This window comes from Carlito syrichta, unplaced genomic scaffold, assembly GCF_000164805.1.
Source record: "Carlito syrichta isolate Samal-C Ts95f unplaced genomic scaffold, Tarsius_syrichta-2.0.1 Scaffold317482, whole genome shotgun sequence".
NCBI lineage: Eukaryota > Metazoa > Chordata > Mammalia > Primates > Tarsiidae > Carlito > Carlito syrichta.
The window spans coordinates 85,543-107,597 of NW_007261578.1; the positions used below are offsets into that span (position 1 = coordinate 85,543).

The 22,055-nt window shown below is 38.7% G+C and overlaps 1 protein-coding gene across 1 annotated transcript in view; it reads right to left on the minus strand.

The window, feature by feature from the left end:
• The window catches only part of NEK1 (NIMA related kinase 1), a 159,493-nt gene that overhangs the window by 80,522 nt on the left and 56,916 nt on the right, over nt 1-22,055 (minus strand). Inside the window, exons 15-17 of the mRNA XM_008074769.1 lie at nt 18,752-18,915; nt 18,540-18,671; nt 7,757-7,859 (exon numbers count right to left, since the gene is read on the minus strand). Of these exons, the coding sequence (XP_008072960.1) occupies nt 7,757-7,859; nt 18,540-18,671; nt 18,752-18,915 (399 nt within the window). The remainder of the gene's footprint in view (nt 1-7,756; nt 7,860-18,539; nt 18,672-18,751; nt 18,916-22,055) is intronic.

The following is a 22,055-nucleotide window of genomic DNA, read 5'->3' on the forward strand; positions in this document are numbered from 1 at the left end:
TCTCGAACCCGCGGGCTCAGGCAATCCACTCATCTCAGCCTCCCAAAGGTGCGGGATTACTGGCTGAGCCACCGAGCCCGGCTCACCCTAGGCTTTAATAGATGATGCCAACCCCCACGTCTTGGAGCCCCTCTCTCTTTTTAACTAGAGACTTCTGTGTAAGTAAACTGACATCTGGACAACTACACTCTTAAGCAGCAATTCTGTCTCAAACAATAAACCTGACTGTATCCTCCTGGTTACGACATGATCTTATTTCTAGCTCAATTACTGACCACGGTCAGGCACCCAAGTCAGCAAGCAAGGAGTTACTCTTGCCTCTCTTACCTACTGTATTCAGATAACTGCCAACTTAGCAATTCTATGTCCCAACAACTCTAATTTTTCCTTTTAGTTTCTGTCTTAGCTCAGGCTCTCTTCTATGACTCATGGATTTCTAAAAGAGCATCCAAACTTATCTAGTTTCACATTCCCCAGTGCATTCTCTACAGTGCCCAGACAGTAACCTTTCTTTCTCACAGCCAATCCCACAGAAACTGTTTAGTGGTTCCCATCATCTTCAGACTTTAATCCACATTCTGTTAAAGGTAAAGCCATTTGTAATCTAGCCACTTCCAGGCACATCTCTGCCACTGCTCAGTCATACACCTACATTGTAGCTATGACAACTATATGTGGTCTGTGGACTACACCATGATCTCACTCATGTTCCAAAACTCAAACCTAACATCTCGCCCATGAAAAGCCTTGCCACTGCCTTCTCCAGGGAGTTAAGTGTGCCTCTGCTGACTCGCCATGCTGTTTGTTATACACACCTCTCACAGTAATACTCATTAGAGGACATTATCACAAGGAAAGTGCAGTTATGATAGCTAAGAACATGGACACTGAACTCTGAAATCTGTCTATGTTTCAGCCAATGCTGTATAAATACCACTGACCCTGGGTGAAATTATTTACACATGCTCCAAGTCAGGGCATAACACCATCTACTTCATGGGTACACTGCTGTGTGAGCATGCCAAAAGGCTTTGCTCACTCCATTCTTTCCTCTCTTCAAGGAGGTTCTGGCATTAACTTATTAGTTACTGGAGCTTTGGGGACACGCATATAAAGATCAGAGAGTTGGGGAGGGGAAGGAAAATAAGAAATGAGCAGTGCTGAGCAAAGATGTGCGATGCGTTCTGGAAAGATGCATGGGAATAGCCACAAAACTCAGGTGAGTGAGTGGTGAGCTGAGTATTGCTACATCCTTCCTTTCACGGTACTGGAGAAATACAAGGATCTGATTACTTCGGACTTCAGAAAACTTTTTGGTCGGAAATATTACAGATTCACAGAAAGGTGAAAATAAGTGTACAGGAAGGTGCTGTGTGTCCTTCACCCAGCCTTTCTAATTTTATCATCGTGCATGGCTATAGCACACTGGCAAACCGTAAACATTTCACCAGTGGCGCATGGACACATCTCTGTCTGTCATGTATGTCCACACAATTGTACCACAGAGTGGCCTATGTAACCACACCCCAATCAAGATGAGTGCTTTATCATCGTCGTAACAACACTTCATGGCCACATTCACCACCCCATCCCTAACTCCACTCAACTATTCTCCATCTCAATAACCGCATTTCAAAAAAATGAAACAAAATAACTCTATTTCATAATTTTGATATATGTGGATTCATAAAACATGTAGCCTTTGGAGAGGGACTTTTTTTCACTCAGTATTATTACACTTGGTCCAAGCAAGGTATTGTATGCATTAGCAGTTCATTCTTTTTTGTGGCTGAGTAGTTTTCCATGGGATGAATATATGTAGTGGTGCGAGATAGTTTGTTCATTCATTCACACATTCAAGGAAATGTGGGTAGTTTTAAGATTTTGGCTGTTATGAGTAAAGCTGCTATGAATATTCAAAGACAAGTTTCTTAGTAAAAACAAGTTTTCTTTTCTCTGGGACATATGCCCAAGAGTGGAGTTGCTGGCTCTTGGTTTGAAGTCCATTTTCAGCTTTAAAAGGCACTGGCAAACTATTTTGCACAGTAACTGTATCATTTTACATTCCTACCAACAATGTATGGATGATTTCATTTCTTCAAAACTTCACCAGCATTTGGTTTTATCACGGCTTTGTTCTTTTTTTTGAGTAGGAGTCTTTGGGCTGGAGTGCAGTAGCACACTCACGGCTGCCACAGCCTTGACCCACTGGGCTCAGGTAATTCTTCCACCTCAGCCTCCCAAGTTGATGGAACTACAGGCATATACCACCATGCCTGGCTCATTTTTTAATTTATTGTAGAGAAGAGGTCTCATCAAGTTGCTCAGGCTTGTCTCGAACCCCCGGACTCAGACAATCCTCTCGCTTCAACCTCCCAAAGTGCTAGGATTACAGGCGTGAGCCACTGTGCCTGGCTTAATTTTAGCCATTCTGATAGGTATGCAGTGATTGTGGCTTAAGTCTGCATTTGCAAACTGCTAATGATTGAACATCTTCTCGTGCGTTTATATGCCATTGGATATTATCTTTGATGAAATGTTTAGCAAGTTTTTTGTTCATTTTCTAACTGGATGCTTTATGTTTTTAATGTTGAAATTGATGCTTCTTTATGTTTTCTAAATATAAGTCCTTTGTTGGATATGTGGTTTATATTTCTTCCAATCTGTAATTTGTATTTTCTTCTTAACAGAGTCTTTTGCAAAGCCAGAGTTTTAAATTTTGATGAAGTTCAGTCTATCAACTTTTTCCTTTTCTTATGTTCTTTGTTCTAAGTCTTAGAACTCTAGACCCTGAAATTTTCTTCTATCCTTTATTAGAAGTTTTTACAGTTTTATACCAAAGCCCACAATATTTTGAGTTAATTATTTTATAAGGTGTGAAGTTTAGACCATTTTTCTGGCCTATGGATGTCCAATTCCTCCAGCAATAATATTGAAAAGGCTCTCTCTCCTCCATTGAGTTGCCTTTCCATATTTACCAAGAAACAACGTGGCATATTTATGTGGATTATTCTGGGTTCTCCATAGTATTCCATTGATTCATGTGTCTAGCCCTTCAACAGAACTACCCTGTTTTGATTACTGTAGCTATAAATTAGCCTTAACATCAGGAAGAGTCATTTCTCCCACTTTCTTCTTCAAAACTGTTTTGGTTACCTTAAAGTTTTTCTCTTTCCATGTAAATTTTAGATTGTACCTGTCTGTATGCATCAAAATAACTTTTCTGAGTTTTTAGTAGAAATTACCTCACATCTAAAGATCAACTTAAGAACTGCCACTTTTAATATGCTGAGTCTTCTGATTCATAAACATTGTATCTCTCCATGAACTTAGCTCTTCTTAGATTTCTTTCATTAACATTTTGTCATTTTAATTACACAAATCTTGCATATGTTTTGTTATTTTTTCATTTTCTTTGGAGCACCTTTAAATAATATTGCATTTTTTGTACCAGTTTCCACTTGCTCATTGTCAATATATAAAAATTTAATAGATTTTTGTGTGTCGATCTTGTATCCTGCATCTATAATGAATTCACTTATTTGTCCTAGGAGTGTTTTGTAGTCTTGGGATTTCCTATGCAGACAATCATGTCAACTGAAAGTAGCAATTATTTTATTTCTTCTTTCCCACTGTTTTCCTTTCATTTCTTTTTCTTGTTTTATTGCAGTAACTAGAACTTACAGCACAATGTCAGATAAGAGTGGTGAAAGCACATGTCCTTGCTTTTTCCCTTACTGTGAGGGAAAGTATTCAGTCTTCTATCAGTAAGTATGATATTAGATGTAGGTCTTTTTGCAGATACCTATTATAAGGATGTTCCCCTCTATTTGTAGTGTACTGAAAGTTGTTGTTTTTCCTAATCATGAGTGATGTTGAATTTTTTCAAAAGATTTTCTGAATCAATTGATACAATCATGAATTTTCTACTTTAGACTGTCGACATGGTAGATCACATGGATTTTCAAAGACTGAAACAGACTTGTGTGTCTAGACTAAATGCCACTTGATTATGGTTGGATACAATTTACCAAAATTTTGTGGAAAATTTTTGTATTTATGTTAATGAGAGATAATGGTCTACGGGTTGGTTTTTGCATTAGGGTAATACAGGCCTCAAAATGAGTTGGGAATTGTTTACTACTATTTTCTGGAAGAGACTGTATCACTGTATCAAATTGGAATTGATCATCTTGAAATGTTTGGTAAAATTCTCCAATAAAACTATCTAGGCTTAAAGATTTTCAATAGCTCTTTAACCACAAATTCAATTTTTAAATAGTTATTGGGTTATTTAAGGTATCTATTTCAACTTGACTAGGTTTTAATAGCTTGTCAGTTTTGAAGAATTAGGTCATTTCTTCTAAGTTGTTGAATTTATCAGTGTAAAGTTGTCTATTATCCTTTTAATTGCTACAAGATCTGTAGTTATATCCTTTGTTTCATTTCTGATATTGATTTGTGTATTCTTTTTTATCTCTTTCCTCCCTCCCTCCCTCCTTCTTTTGACAAGGTCTTCCTCTGTCACCCAGGCTGGAGTGAAGTGGCACAATCATAGCTCTCTTTAACCTCAAACTCCAGGCTCAAGCGATTCTTCTGCTTCGGCCTCCTAAGTAGCTGAGACTACAGGTGTTGTGACCACATCTGGCTAATTTTTAAATATTTTTTGTTGAGATAAGGTCTGGGTATGTTGTCCAAGTTGATCTTGAAGTGAGACTCAAGCGAACCTCCTACTTTGGCCTCCCGAAGTGCCGGGATTACAGGTATGAGACACCATGCTGTACTCTTTTTCAATCTTACTGGAGATCAATTTCACTTCTACTTTTTCTAGAACTCTGCTTTTTGTTTAATTACATTTCTTAATAATATTCCTGTTTTCAATTTCATTGATTTCTACTCAATCATTTCCTCCATTCTGCTTGCTTTCAGTCTATTTTGCTCTTTTTTCAAGTATTCTGAGGTAGCAACTTAAATTACTGATTTGAGACGCTTCTTCTTTTCTAATGATGCATTTCACGCTATAATTTCCCACAAACAGTGCTTTAGCTATATCCCAAATTTTGATATGTTACATGCCTATTTTTATTCAGTTCTGTGTATGCTCAGATTTCCTTTTAGAGTTCCTCTTGGACGAATGGATTATTTGAAAGAGGGTTATTTTATTTTCAAGTGTTTGGAGAGTCTCGTTACCTTTCTGTTATCAATTCTACTCTGATTCTATTACGTGCGAAGAATATACCCTGCATAACTTATTCTGTTTGTTAAGGTTTCGTGATTCAGCACATTTCCTATCTTGGTGAATTTTCCATGGATGCTTGAAAAACATGTGTATTCTGCCATTGCCGGGTGGAATCTTACGTAAGTGCAGCCAGACCTTGGAGGTTAGTGATGGTGTTTAGCTAGTCTGCATCCCTGCTGATCTTTGGTCTGGCAGTTCTCTAAATTGCTGAGCGTGGGGTGTTAAAGTCTTCAACTATAACTGTGGGTTTATTTATCTTTTCAGTTCTATTAGTTTCTGCTTTATATGTTTTGAAGCATGGTTGTTTGATACATACACATTTGGGATAGCCAGGCATGGTGGTACGTGCCCAAGGTCCCAGCTACTTAGGAGGCTGAGGGCGAATGATCGCCTGAGACCAGGAGGTCGAGGCTACAGTGCTGCTGCGATCATGCCACTACCCTCCAGCCTGAGTCTCCTTTCTCTCTCTCTTTCTTTCTAAATTACTTTCTGAATAAACTATATTTTCCGATCTAAAAAAAAAAAAAAATAGAAATTCTTCACTTTTAGCCACATCTTTCAAAGGTAAAATTAATGTCATCTAGGGAATGAAGAAATTCTATATAGTTTTAACAGAATGAACCTTAGAAAGTCAAATAAAAATCATTCTTAAAATGCACTGCTTATGTCTAAAGCATATTTTTTAAAATGAGAACACAACAATAAATTGAAATATACCAATTTCTAATTGTAAGATGACAGCAGCATGAACACTACAGCTTTCCTTCCTGAAAATCTTAGAACAGAAAAACTGTTTTAAGTGAATATACATCAGCATTTAAATACAAGCAAAACTCTTGTAGTCCCAAGGCTTAGAGGAATCCAGAGACAAGGAAGGTACAAAAAATCAGTTTCAGGTGTGAACTCAGACACGAAAAAGCATGCCAGAAAGAGCACTACCACAGAAGGTGTGAGTAACACAAAGCTTGCTCCAAGGCATGCTGGAAGCTAAGAACATGGGGAGGGTTCATTGCAGACAACAGTGGTAACATGAGAGGGCTCTTCCAGTACGCAACCTGTCTCCACACACCAGGAAGCAGCATTAGCTACCTTGAGACAGGAGTGGTAAGAGAGAGCATAGAACGAAAGGAAGGCCATGGCTCCGGGTGGCTGGTGATACCTAGAAGAAGGGGAGTGCCCTAAGCCTGGAAAATAAGTTGTCAAGGTATATGCGCTGAGAGAATATCTCAGTGTGTCCTGTGCATCCTCCATGGTCTCTGAAAACTGCAGAAGGCAGGTCATAGTAATAGCACACTACCATATTCCCAGGGCCACTCAAACAAGGGTGATCAACAGTAGAACCGACATTCTCAAATATGAACACACTATCGAGAACATGAGGAGTGCCGGCACCATGAAATAGCAAACAAAATAAACCAAGAAAACAAGATAACATAGTCAACAGCACACTAAAAACAAGACATGGTGTGCCTCTATAAGTCAAAACCGTAAGAGTTTAATATTGAAATTATTATCTAAAACCGTAATATTTTTGGCTGGGCACAGTGGCTCACACCTGTAATTGCAGCACTTTGGGAGGCCGAGGCGGGAGGATCACTGGAGGCCAGTAGCTTGAGACCAGCCAGGACAACCTGGTGAGACCCCACCTCTACAAAAAATTAAAAAAAATAAAAATTTAAAAACCATTTAAAATAAACTTAATATTTTCTTGGATATGTCTTAATTTAGTTAACTGGCATAACTGGAGACTCCAATATAATTTTGTTTCTATTTTTGAGTAAAGGTATAGTTTTACACATATACTTACCCAAATATTTATTTCCCATTTTCTTTTTTTGAATTGGAGTCTCACTCCGTTGCCCAGGCTGGAGTGCAGTGGCACACTCACGGCCACCCTAGCGTCAACCTCCTGGGCTCAGGCGATCCTTCCGCCTCATCCTTCCAAGTAGAACTACAGGTGCGTGCTACCATGCACAGCTAATTTGTTTATTGCAGAGATGGAGGTCTCGCCAAGTTGCCCAGGCCGTTCTTGAACCTGTGGGCTCAGGCAATCCCCTCACCTCAGTCTCCCAAAGTACTGGGATTATAGGCTTGAGCCACCGTGCTTGGCCCATTTCCCATTTTTTTCCTAAAATTATTTGCTACTTAAAAGTACTCAAAACCAAAAACATTGGGGGAAAAAAACCTCAGCAATGTATAAACTAAATTCTTCAATATGAATATCTGGATTGTTGTACCCATTTCTACTCATTTTTTTTTTTTTAGGTTAGTCAAGTCATTTCTACTTTTAAGAGAAAGGACACAGCTAAAACTTACTCCTACTTAACCAAAGAAGCAATAGAATTTCACTCTTAGTATAAAAGATACAGTAGAAGAGATACACCACAACTTTATACTCTGCAAATGACTTTGGTCATCTTTACCCCCTATTATTATGTTTATAATTCTTTTTATTTACACTTACCTTGGAATACTAACACATTCAAAAATCTAAGGACAAAAAACAAAAACCCATACCATGTGTCCTTCCGCTCGAGCCTTGTTCTGCATGGCTTCCTGTTTTCGCTGCAGGAATTCTTCCACTTGTTTACCTCTTTCTACAGCTAGTTGCGCTTTCTGCCTAATTTGGAGAAATCATGAAGTCAGAATTTTGAACATAAAATATTCCAAAAAGTTAAAAATCTTGCACATTCTAAGTACACTTTTTTCCACTGCGGAATATGAAGGCTGATATGAAACTAACACTTTCTCTGTAATGAAGAAATCACTACATATATGCTGATATTTACTACCTAAATCAAATTTTGTACTATTTTAAATATTAGTAAAATCTATAATCTGCTATGGATTTGAGGAAGGCAGATACGCTTTCAGGTGTGATGCTCTGACATGTCATTTATAACCATATGAGGCTCTTCTGGGGGTCCCAGAAGTGTACACCACCATCTGCAACTAGATGAAATAGCTGATCTCTCTGTGGAGTATCCTGACGGCATCAACTTCCTCCTCTAACCTTTATGGAAGCAAACACACTTGACTTCCTATTCTAAGATACTGTCTGTGTCCAGCGTTTGCTAGCCTGAACCCCAACTGACACATGACAGTATAGCGATTGCACAGAACTGTTTTACTAAGAACTTGGGCAGATGTATAACAGCTTTGACTTACAGATTTTCACATCATTTATGCATATATAATACCACTACCTGCCCTATGTATTTATATAACTTATAAGTGTTGCTTCACTGAACAATCATTTCCTAAGCTGGTTAAATTAAGGAGGTATAATCCCATTATCTTCTTAACCAGAAAAGTGAAAGACCTTTATAACAAAAACTACAAAACACTGCTCAAAGAAATCAAAGATGACACAAACAAATGGAAAAAATATTCCATGCTTATGGATTAGAAGAATCAGCATTGTTAAGATATCCATCCTACCCAAGGCAATCTATAGATTCAACGCAATACCCATTAAATTACCAATATCATTCTTCTCAGATCTGGAAATGATGATACAGAAATTCATATGGACACAAAAATGACCATGAATACCCAAAACAATCCTCAGCAAAAGAAACAAAGTGGAAGGTATTACATTTCTAGATTTTAAACTTTTTTATAAGGCTACAATAATCAAAACAGCCTGGTATTGGTACAAGACAGGCATATAGACCAATGGAACAGGACAGAGATTCCAGAAGCAAAACCTCAATTTCTCAACCAACTCATCTTTAACAAAGCCTCCACCACCAATAGCCACTAGGGAGAAGAAAAACTTATTCATTTAACGATGCTGGGAAAATGGGCTGACCACATGTGAGAGAATGAAACAGGACCGTACCTATCAGCACACACAAAAATCAATTCCAAGTGGATCAAAGACCTAAATGGAAAACCTCAAACTTTAGGAATCTTAGAAAATACAGGAGACACCCTTATAGACATTGGAATAGGCAACCAATTTCTGATCATAACCCCAAAAGCCCATGACATGAGATGAGATAAGATTGACAAGTGGAACTTGTCAAACTGAAAAGCTTTTTTTTTTTTTCCCAGTAGGAGTTTCACTCTGTTGCCCAGGCTGGAGCACAGTGGCATGCTCATGGCCACCACAGCCTCGACTTGCTGGGCTCAGGAGATCCTTCCACTTTAGCCTTCCAAGTAGGTGGAACCACAGGCACGCACCAGCACACCTAGCTAATTTTTTTTATGTATTGTAGAGATGAGGTCTCGCCAAATTGCCCCCGGCTGGTCTTGAACCCCTGAACTCAGGCAATCCTTTCACCTCAGCCTCCCAAAGTGCTGGGATCACAGGTGTGTTTGGTGCCCAGCCAAACTGAAAAGTTTTTGCAAAGCAAAAGAAACCATCAAGAGAGCAGGGAGACAGTCCACAGAATGAGGAAAAAATATTTGCCAACTGTATATCTAACAAAGGCCTAACATCCAAGATCTACAAGGAACTCAAACACGCCAAAAGAAACCAACAGCCCCATTAAAGAGTGGGCAAAAGACATGAAAAGACACCTCTCAAAAGAAGACATGAACAGTCAACAGATACATGAAAAAATGCTTAGCCTCACTAATCATCAAAGAAATGCAAATCAAAACCACACCAATCCTGGTCAGGATGGCCATCATCAATAACTCAAAAAACAACAGATGCTGGAGAGGATGCGGAGAAAAGGGAACACTTCTACACTGTTGGTAGGAGTGTAAATTAGTACAACCTCTGTGGAAAACAGTGTGGTGATTTCTAAAAGACCTAGAAATTGACCTTCTTTATGTCCCTGCAATCTTTCTTCTGGGAACAGACCCAGAGAAACTCAAACCATTCTACAAAAAAGATACCTGCGCACACATGTTTACTGCACCACTACTCACAATAGCAAAAATATGGAATCAAGCATGCTGCCCACCGAAAGTGGACTGAATTCTTTTAATGTGGTACATATACACGATGGAATGTTATGCAGACATAGAGGAGGATAAAATTATGGACTTTGCAGCAACTCTGATGGATGTAAAGTCTATCACACTCAGTGATCTATCACAAAAACAAAAAGCTGAGTACGCATGTTCTTACTCACAAGTAGCCCCTGAGCATGTATCATCATGCTACAAGAAAGGGACTGGCCGTAGTGGGCACTGCGGGGGGAGGAGGAGGGGGCACATGACATCCACAGGGGCACCTGATCCTAGACCAGGAGAGATGAGGACCAATGGGAAGCCCAAACTTCAACTGTCTGCAGACCACTTCAGTGCCTAAACCTGACTTACACCCTACATCCAAATAAAATAAAATAAAACATAAAATAAAAAATATACATATACAGGTATACCTTACTAGCGGCTTTTAAACACAGACTTAATACCTGTAGTGACTCTATTTAACACTGCTTTGTTTTTCCTCTCATTTATCAAACAAACACTTACTGAGTGTCAATGATTTTGCCACATTATACCTGTCCAAAGATAGAAAGATGAATAAAAATAAAGGCAAGTTTGGCTCAACATATAAAAATCAAAGTAATACACCATATTAATAGAATAAAAGGCCAGATTAGTTTATCGCTCTTTATGAAGTTTAAAAACATAAACTCAGTGTCTTTATTTTTCACATGCCTTATTGTTTGCTGCATCATGTACACCAAAGAGAACCCGTAATTCATATGCCTATTCCTCTAAAGTAGTACAACTGTGCTAAACAGTGGGCACAAACTAGGCTCATGGAGAAAAAGACACACCAGGCTTTGTGTTGGGCTCACAGGAATAAAGAGAAAATAGTCAAATTACTTCTTCACATTCTCTCTTCATTAGACATTATTAAGAATTCATATCAGCATGCTCTGTTTCATAAAAATTAGATTATTTATTTTGAGTTCCAAAGTTATACCACTTGAAATCAGTAGAACATTGACTAGACTAATAACAAAAAGAATGTTAATATAAACACAAATATACAGTCAATAAGTAGAACTTTAGATTTAAAATACAAAGACACTAAAATAGGCTTAAAAAGTGTTATACAAAATAAGGGATATCAAAAAGTGAGATAACAGAAGTATAGCTTTCTTTTATTGAGAAATAATTATTCTAAGACAAACTTTCCTTTTTTTTTATCTTAACAAGAAGGGGAAAAGAAACAGAGTACGTTTTCTTTTCTTTTCATATTGTAAACGCATAAATCAGTAGCAAGATCTAAGTGGAGACTTCATAGCCATCCATGAGTCAAATTCTTTACTGCTAAGAGAAATATAAAATTTTTGAAGAATGATTATAAATTGAGTATCTTAGAAGACGAAGACAACTTTAAACAGCTAGCACTCTAAGTAACAGAAATAATCTGAGAAATAAAAGCGAGTCAGTATAATGTAAAGCAGAAGAGCTAGGGAGGTAAAATGAGATGAAAAAGTTATGCAAACGTTTATCCATTCAGATTCCTCCCAGTATAATGTCTATCTGATGGAATGAAATTGTTGCTAGCTTTATCCAAATTAAATGAAGCAATGCAGAGAAAAAGACTGGAAAAGTAAAAGCACTATAAAAACGCACATGTTAAGAGGCACTCAATAAGTTTTATAAAATGGTCTTATGTGGCTTGAGCTCCTGACATGAAAAAGCAAATAGAAGAGGTATGCTTTCAAGACATGGACAGATGCAAAGTCAGACAGGCCAGAGATGCTGCTAAGAAAGGAAGAAGAAAAATAAAAAAGGAACAGGCAAACATGGGTGATTCAAAATATGAGGAAAAGAGAATGTGAAAGAGTCCTAGATGACTACAGATTTCAGTTTACTGATTCAGTTTGAACCAAGGGAAAGAGTTAACCAGGAATGACAATGATATCAAAACTATAATTACCAGAAATCATGACAGTGGAGAAAATGTTCCATAATGTCACTGATCACTAAAAAGTACAAGACAAAAGAATTACAATATTCAGATTACAAGAGACTCCGGGTATTAACTAGTCCAACTATTCATTGAATAAAGTGTTCCCACATTATCATCTAAACACCCCTGATACACTGTCATTTAGCTCTCTGGTTAATGCTTCCAGTTTGAAGATATTCAGTAAATCCCATGATGATCTGCTCTTTGAACAGCCCCCATGACAGACTGAAATTCGTGTCCCACTTCTCTTAGTTTTAATAATTCTACCTTGTAGAAATATAAAGAAGTCTAATTCCTCTTCCACATGACAAGTCACCCACTTCTTCCAAGCTTGCTCTTTTAACCACACTTTCTTTAATGCTGGCTAAATTCCCAGTTTCTTTCATTGTTCCCTGTAAAATGTTCCAAAGCTCAGAAAAGTCAATATGGTACAAGTGTTAAGTGAGTGAACCTAGGAGCCAAACCGTCCAACACCAACTCCAGGTTTCACTCATAAATAGTTATGTGACCTTCAACAAATAATCACACACTATCTCATTTCTTAACCTATAAAACAGAAAGAATAATAACTCTTGCCTCATGACATTGGTGATTAAAGCAGTTAATAACACATTCTGTTATCATTATTCTTGGTAGTTATGTTCTATAAAGTTACCATGAATACTGAGTTAGCGAATACTGAACCACTGCTTCTAGGGAAATTACCAAGTGAGCCTTCTGTCAGGGTCCTGTCACATCATTTTTGTCAACAGATTACAGATAGCCTTGTTTTATGTGTGCACTTGTTTAACATAGATTGTGGCTTCATTAACAACGACCTCATGGCCAATCGTGCTGTCACTCAAGCCTGAAGGAAGCAAACCTAACACACTTTTTTCTCCCTAAGGCACATCAGAACCTCGTGCCAAAAACTGTGGGACAACTACAAAAGGTATAACATACACATAATGGAAATACCAGAAGGAGAAGAAAGAGAGAAAGGAACAGAAACATTACTGAAAATAATAATGACTGAAAAATTCCCCCAAATTAATGTCAGACATCAAACTACGATACAGGAAGCTCTGAGAACACCAAGCAGATAAATGCCAAAAAACTATACCTAAGCATACTGTATTCAAACTGCAGAAAATCAAAGATAAAGAAACAAGGAAATAAGGAAAACACACCTTAACTACAGCGGAGCAAACATGAGGATTACATCCAACTTCTCAGAAACCAAGCAAGCAAGAGAAAGTGGAGTGGAATATTCAACTGTTAAGAAAAAAGAATATTAGCCTTGAATTCTACACTCTGTGATTATTACCCTTCACAAGTGAAGGAGAGATAAAACTTTCTCAGATAAACAAAAATCGAGGAAATTTGTTACCATGAGTTCTGCCTTGTAGCTGGGCATAGTGGTTTATGCCTGTAATCCCAGCACTTTGGGAGGCTGAGGCAAGAAGACTGCCTGAGCTCACGGGTTCGAGACCAGCCTGGGCAACATGGTAAGACCTTGTCTCCACAATAAATTTAAAAAAAAAAATTATCTGGGAGTGGTGGTGCATGCCTGTTGTTCCAGTTACTTGGAAGGTTGAGGCGGAAAGATCGCCTGAGCCCATCACGTCGAGGCTGCAGTGGCTGTGAGCCGTGTGCCACTGCACTCTGGGAGATAAGAGTAAGACTCCTACTCAAAAAACAAACAAACAAAAATCTGCCTTGTATGAAATGTTAAATGAAGTTCTTCAGAGAAAACAAAAGTGATTTAATTCAGAAACTCAGACCTATACAAAGAAAGGAAGCACACTCAGGACGGAATAAGTGAAGACAAAACATAAACTTCCATTCTTCCTATTCTTAGTTAATATAGCAGTTAGCAGTTTGCTCAAAATGGTAATAGCAACAACGTATTCAATTATGTATGCTGTGTGTGCACATATGTGCTTATGTACCAGTGAAATAAATGACAGTGATGACATAAGGTGCAGGAAGGGGAAATCAGAAATATGTTGTTATTGTAAGTGGAATAGTTATTTGAAGGGGTGTAGTGTTATGTGAAAGTGGACTTGGATTAATTGTAAGTGTATATTGCAAACTCTGGGGCAACCACTAAAACCAGCTTAAAAAGAAGTATAACTAAGGCAGGAGAGAAAAAGAAATCATGTAAAATGTTTAATTAAAACAAAAAGCAGCCAGGCTCGGTGGCTCAGCCTGTAATCCCGTGCCTTTGGGAGGCTGAGATGAGTGGATTGCCTGAGCCCGCGGGTTCAAGACCCGCCTGGGCAGGCGAGATCTCATCTCTACAATAAAATCAAAAAATTAATCGGGTGTGGCAGCGCGCGCCTGTAATTCTGGCTACTCGGAAGCCTGAGGCAGAAGGATCACCGGAGCCCAGCAGGTCGAGGTTGCGGTGGCCGGGAGCGGCCACTGCACTCCAGTCTGGGCAACAGAGTGAGACTCCAACTTAAAAAAACAAACAAACAAACAAACAAAAAGCAATTGGGGTGCGAGGGTGCACACCTGTAGTCCCAGCACTTTGGGAACCCAAGGTGGAAGAACTGTTTGAAGCCAAGAGTTCAAGTCCAACCTGTGAAGCATAGCAAGACACTATCCCTTTAAAAAAAAACTTTACGAAAAAACACAAAAGGCAGAAAAAATGTGAAATACAAAAATAGGAAAAAAGAACAAGAGCAACAAATAGAAAACAGTAATATGTATGATACTAATCCAATTGTATCAGTAATCACAAACATCACTAGTCTAAATGCACCGATTAAAAGATAAAGATTGTCAGGGTAGATCAAAAAACAAGACCTAATTATATGTTGCCTAGAAGAAACTCACATGCAATAAAATGAATCTAGACACAGACTTAATATCTTTCACAAAACTTAACTCAAAATGGGTCACAGACCTAAATATAAAACACAAAACTATAACGTAGAGAAAACCTAAATGAATTTGGATATGGTGATAACTTTTTCGATATAATGCCAATGGCACAATCCATAAAAGAAACAACTGATAAGCTAGACTGCACTAAAATTTAAAATGTCTGCTCTTGGCCAGGCTCAGTGGCTCAGCCTGTAATCCTGCACCTTTGGGAGGCTGAGGTGAGTGGATTGCCTGAGCCCACGGGTTCGAGACCCGCCTGGGCAGGCGAGACCTCATCTCTACAATAAATCAAAAAAATCAACCGGGCGTGGTAGCGCATGCCTATAATTCTGGCTACTTGGAAGGCTGAGGCGGAAGGATCGCTGGAGCCCAGCAGGTCAAGGCTGTGGTGGCTGGGAGCGGCCACTGCACTCCAGTCTGGGTGACAGAGTGAGACTCCAACTCAAAATAAATAAATAAAAATAAAATAAAATAAAGTAAAATAAAATGTCTGCTCTGCCAAAGACAATATCAAGGGAATAGACAAGTTCCAAGGAGAGAGAATTTCTGCAAAGACATATCTAATAAAAGACTGTTTTCTAAAATATACAAAGAATTCTTAAAACTCAACAATATGAAAATGAACAACTCGCCGGGTTCAGTGGCTCACGCCTGTAATCCTCGCACTTTGGCAGGCAGAGCCAAGAGGATTGCTTGAGTTCAGGGGTTCAAGACCAGCCTGGACAACTTGGCAAGACCTTGTCACTACAATAATCCAAAAAATGAGGTGGGCGTGTTGGTGCACGCTTGTAGTTCCAGCTACTTGGAAGGTTAAGGCAGAAGGATTCACATGAGTCCAGAAGGTTGAGGCTGTAGTAGCTATCATCAGGCAACTGCACTCCAGCCTGGGCAACAGAGTAAAACTCCAATTCAAAAGAAAAAAGAAAAGAAAAGAAAAAGAAAATGAATAACTCAATGTAAAAATGGGCAAAATACCTGAAAAGACAGCTCAACAAAAAACATAGACTGGTGGCAAGAAGCACACACAAAGCTGTTTAACACCACACATTGAGAGAACAGCAACTAAAATAGTGAGAGACCACTACATGCCTAATAAAATGGCCAAAATCCAAAACACTGACAACACTAAATGCTAGCAAGGACATGGAGCGACAGGCACTCGACACTGCTGGTGGGAATCCAAAACGGCACAGTCACTTTTGAAAACAGGTTGGTGGGTTCTTACAAAACTGAACATACTCTTACCACATGATCTAGCAATGATATTCCTCAGCATTTACCTAGTTAAAAACTTATGTGCACACAGATGTCTGTAGCAGCGATATTCATAACTGCCAGCTGGGCATGGTGGCGTGCACCTGTAGTCCCTGCTATGCAAAGGAGGCTAACGTGGGAGGATCAGTTGAGTCCAGGAGGCTGAGGCTGCAGTGAGCCATGATTGTACCACTGCACTACAGCCTGGGCAACAGAGTGAGACCCTGTCTCAAAAACAAACAAAAAACAATAACAACAACAAAAATAGGCTGGGCGTGGTGGCTCACACCTTTAACCCCAGGGCTTTGGGAAGCTGAGGCGGGAGAGTTGCTTGAGGCCAGGAGTTCAAGGTCAGCCTGGGCAACACAGCAAGATCCCATCTCTGTAAAAAGTATAAAAAGGGCTGGGTGCAGTGGCTCAGCCTGTAATCCCAGCACTTTGGGAGGCCAAGGTGAGAGGACTGCCTGAGCTCAGGGGTCTAAGACCAGCCTGAGCAATTTGGTGAGACTTTGTCTCTACAAAAAAATCAAAATATAAGCCAGGCATGGTAGTGCAAGCCTGTAGGTCCAGCTACTCAGGAGGCTGAAGCGGAAAGATCGCCTAAGCCCAGCACGTCGAGTATAATGGCCGTGTGTGTGCCACTATACTCCAACCTGGATAAGAAGAGTGAGACTCCAACTTAAGAAACAAAAAAAGTATAAAAAGAAAATACACTATAAAAAATAAGGTTAAAAAACTCATAATTGCCTTACATAACTTAGAAGCAACCAAGAAGTCCTTCAGCAGGTAAATGAATATAGTGTGGAACATTTCAAACAATGGGATATTAAAAGCGAAGGTATCAAACCATGAAAACACATAGAGGTACCCTGAATGTATATTACTAAAGAGAGAAGACAATCTGAATAGGCCACACACTGCACAATTCCAGTTACATGACATTTTGAAAAAGTAAAACCATGAAGACAGTAAAATAATCAGCGGTTGCCAGGGGTGAGGAGGGAGGAAGGATGACTAAATGGAGCCCCGAGGGTTTTTAGGGCAGGGACACTGTTGTGGTTGACACTGCAACGGTGGACACATGTAGTGACATATGTGCCAAAACCAACAGAGTGTCTGATACCAACAGTGAACTCTCCTCTCAATACTATGGACTCTGGGTGATAATGGACCAGTTCATCGACTGGAATACTGCTGTCGCTCAGGTGTGGTGTCGAGGGGAAGGCTGTTTGTGTGTGGGGAAAAACAAGAGGGAACTCCCTGTGCTTTCCGTTGATTTTGCTGGGCCCTAGAGTTGCTCTAAAAACAAAGTTCATTAATGAAAACATATACATCTGAATAAATATACTAGAAAAATCAATAATTCTAGAGGATAAAAGTATCACACATTTGTTTCATCATTTATAAAAAAGATGCATATATGTGAGTCCGTAGATTTCCTTTCTCAAAACAGAAAGAATCTATAACTCATTTCACATCTCATTTAATTCTGTAAATAATTTATCATGTATTCACATGTTAATTTATATTTACCTCACCATGTATCATGCTCAAGTACATTTAATTATCTTTTATAATGGAGGCGGAATTCATAAAGTAACACTCTCCTTAAAATCCACACAAGGAAAAGATGATGTGACTAAATTTTCACAAAACACTATCTGTTCTTCAGTCACTCACCAGAATGTTTTAGAGAAGAAATAGGAACGTCTGCGAAAACACATATGCATACTTAAGACAAATAGAACTATGCAAAAAAAATTACCTTTATTAAATTAAGTCAACAGAAGAAAAGAAAAAAATCTGACGAACAGTTCACAAAAAGTTATAAATCAGAAATGAATGTGAAGGAAAAAAGTGCTAAGACAAACAAAGATAGAAGAGGGTTTTAAGTGGTAAGAAAATTAGGCCAAAAAACATGCTGTGGAGATATGCATAAGTGTGATTCCATCTAAATTTATATTCTGATTTACTTAAAGCAAGTGGATGATGAAACACTGCAACCATATGTTGAGTGAAAGTTATCACATGTTCCTTTAAGTAGTACGTTCTGTCTAAACACATAAATGAGACACAAAAATCAGGCCGCACTGCAGTGCCACATGCTTGCCATCCGTACTCAAGGGCCAAGTCTGCACCTGAGAAAATTACTGCATCCAGGAGGCAAAAGGTACTCGATGTGAACAACGGAGAAAACAGCAAGGTGTAGGTACTAAGCTACACATGACAGGAGACAAGATATACACGGGATAAGTTCATGGATCATCACAGTCCAACCTGTTTGCACTGGCTTGTTTAGACACGGCCTTCAATCTTTTCAAAGCTTTTCTAATATCATCAGCATCAGGAAAATGGTGATGACCTGCAGCCCCACTAGGAAATCCTGGACGAACTCCAGGCAGAATCCCTCTGTAGATAAACATGCACAGTGACCGTCATTACTTCCTCTGAGGCACAGCCTGAGTGACTTCTGCTGAATGCAGCCATACCTTTCTGGTAGTCCCCGGCCATGTGTTTCTCCTTTCCATCTAGCTTCACGATCTTCTGTCCTTTGCTGCTGCATTTGATCAAAAATGGCATGGTAATGTTCATACTGTCCTCGTGATTTAAAGGATGATGAAGCCACAGCCCCTCCACTGCCAAGAAAGGGGGTCTGGGGAGCAAACAAAGAGCTCTCACATGCTTATCTCATGAAAAGTAAACTTCAATTCTCTACTTTTAAAATGTAATTACTTAAAAGGAACATGTCAATAAACATAAAGTCTGGGTTGAAATGGTTTGCTACTATAACTATTAACAATAAAAGTAGTCTACTTTTCTACTTTGTTATGAACAATAAAACATAATTAACTGTGACAACATTAACATAAACAAGAACAGAAAAACAACAGTAATTTTGTGCAAATATGGGAAAATGTGTTCTTACTTAACAAATTTTGAAACAATTTTTTTTAATTTTTAATTTTAGATTCAGGGGTACACAGGCATATTCATTACATGAACAGACTGTGTAGTGGTGGGGACTGGGTCTCAGGTGGCCCGTTCCCCAGACAGCGAACAACAAATTTCTAATATACATTTCGTGTGATTCTGGTCTACTAAGCTGAAGTATATATGACTTATAAGTAAAAGAGAACTTGCTGCTATAACACCCAAAATTATGTTTAACAGAAATATTTGCACATGGTTTTTAATGTACCCCCAATCCTTCAATTCATCAAGCAGATATGAAGGTAGAAACATTATTGAAACATACTCCATATGCAAATTGAAAAGGTAAAACATCATATCTATCTTTGAATAGTTGCCAATCAAGTTGAAGGAAAAAGCACGAAACTAGAAAAGCATTTCAATCCTGTGGTAAATGATAACAGAGGTACTCCAAAGTAGTAAATACCTACCGAGCAAATCCACAAAGTAGGAAAAAACCCATCAAAAGTAAAATCCCTATTAACAACAACAACAACAACAACAACAACAAGCCCCAGAGAAAGATATTGTTTAACCTGGCCTTGACAGCAACGTAACAATGAGAAAGCTGATAGGAGCTGGGTACTGGAGTACAAATACGCAATGTATGCATGCAGTTGGATGCTGATGATGAGGGAAGGAATCATGACGACAAACACATTGGTAGGAAGGCAAACAGGAACGCTGAATTTGGCTGTCAAGGATTGGTGCAGCTACACACCCCCAGCCCTGGGTGTCTGCGTTCGTATGATAAATAACAGAAAGCATTTATGCCTTTTCCAGCAGTTGGAGCCTACCAAAACAATTGTAAGAAGGACGGTAAGTCAATATTTTGCATGAGAAGCAGAAATAAGAGAGAAACCAAGGCAGAGGGACTCATGAGAGATCGCTGCTGCACACACACAATGCCAAGAAGCTGGAAGAGAAGCAACTCACGAAAAAGTCAGCACTGAAGGGATCCTGGATTCTCTGCGGGGATGACAAGGATAAAGGCAGAGACAGAAGGAAGGACTCGACCCCAGGGAAAACCCACAGTTAAAAAAGAGGAATGTCAGAAAAGGATAAGAGTCAAAAGTAAGTGAAAAGTGCTGGAGAAGTCATAGTGGAAGAACTTTATTGAGTAGAGGAAATTAAGAACCTCAAATGCAAAAGTCAGCTTATTTGAACTTTTCCTATTCGAAAATAAAGACAGAACAACACGACTAATGCTGAGTGGCGGCCTTTAAAGAAAACCACTTTTTGTCTGGGTGTGGTGGCTCATGCCTGTAATCCTAGCACTTTGAGAGGCTGAGGTGGGAGGATGTTTGAGCCCAGGAGTTTGAGGCTGCAGTAAGCTATAATCACACCACTGCCCTCCAGCCTAGGCAACAGAACAAGACCCTGTCTCTAAAAAAAAAGTTCCAGGTCCAAGATTTTGCGGATACTAAATAATCAAAGACTTATATACAGATATTTACACTGTGAATAATAATGTCTATTATTTAGAAGTATATAGTAACAGTATTAAGATTTGATTTTTGTCATTATTTTGAGGATCTCTTTAATTTGATTTACATTATACTGAGCCTCCAGGTCTTTATCAACTATGCAGAAATAAAAAGGCCTAACAAGTCATGGATTTCAAACTCAATGAGGAATAAATACAGAAACAAACAGAATTTGCCTTAAATCATGGAAAATAAATTATTTTATTGCTCCTCAATGGAAACATTACAGACGTTTATAAAGTGAAGCCGAAATCTATTAAGCACATAGTATCTAAGAGTTGAAAATTTGTCTCAGATATCAAACAGCATCAATAGAACTGGACTTTTAGGGTCAAATATCACTGTAGACAGCACAGGAAAAGGTGTTACACAGAAGATATATGCAAAGGGAGAAGAAGAAAAATCATCAAATCTTAACTCTGTGAACTTGATTCAAAATGCTTGACGAGATACAGGGCCTGCACTTTGTTTTCACTTTCCAATCAGATAAGATATGGGGTTAGTTATTTTAGAATAGACCAAATTCTGTCTGAGTCATTCCTGATCGGTCATTCAGGGGGTAATAAATTCGACTTAATAGCAAGATAAACATATACTACTAAAAAAACACTGTATAAGTCTATAGTAATACACAATTGGACAATATGACTCTTATTGAATGGTTGCTATGTGATATGAAAACTTCTGCATCTCAAGAGACTGAAAAACAAATCTGTAAATCCAAGACAGGATATATATCTGGATAAAACAAGCAAAGCAAACTTGTATTCAAATCATAACTTCTGAAAAAAAAAAGAATTACCAATTCAACTTGACAAATATCTATTGTATACTTAAATACCAAGATTAATGAGGCTGGGTTAGAGGAGTTTATGGTTCAAAACTGTATTGATTAAAAGTTGGTTCAGTGACACAAACTAAAATTATAATGCAGAGGAATAATAATGCATTCATTTTCTACTGCTGTGTAACAAATTATCAGAACCTTAGCGCTTACAACCATATCCATTTATTCTCTCTGTTTCCCTGGCTCAAGAGTTTGGGTAGGTTTAGCTAGGTGCCCTGCTCAGGATCTCACCAGGCAGAAATCAAGGTGTCAGCGGGGGTACGATTCTCATTGGAGGCTCGGGGTCTCTTCCAAGTTCACTGGTTCTTGGCAGAATTAATTTCCGAGTGGCTACACCAAGTAAAGTAACTTTTTTTTCTTTTGCTAGTTGTTGGTCAGAGACCACTATCAGCATCTAGAAGCCACGTCTACTTTGTTGCCACATAGTTGTTTACTATCTTCCAAGGCACTATGCTGTTCTGACTTCCTTCCCCCTTCCAGGTTGCTACT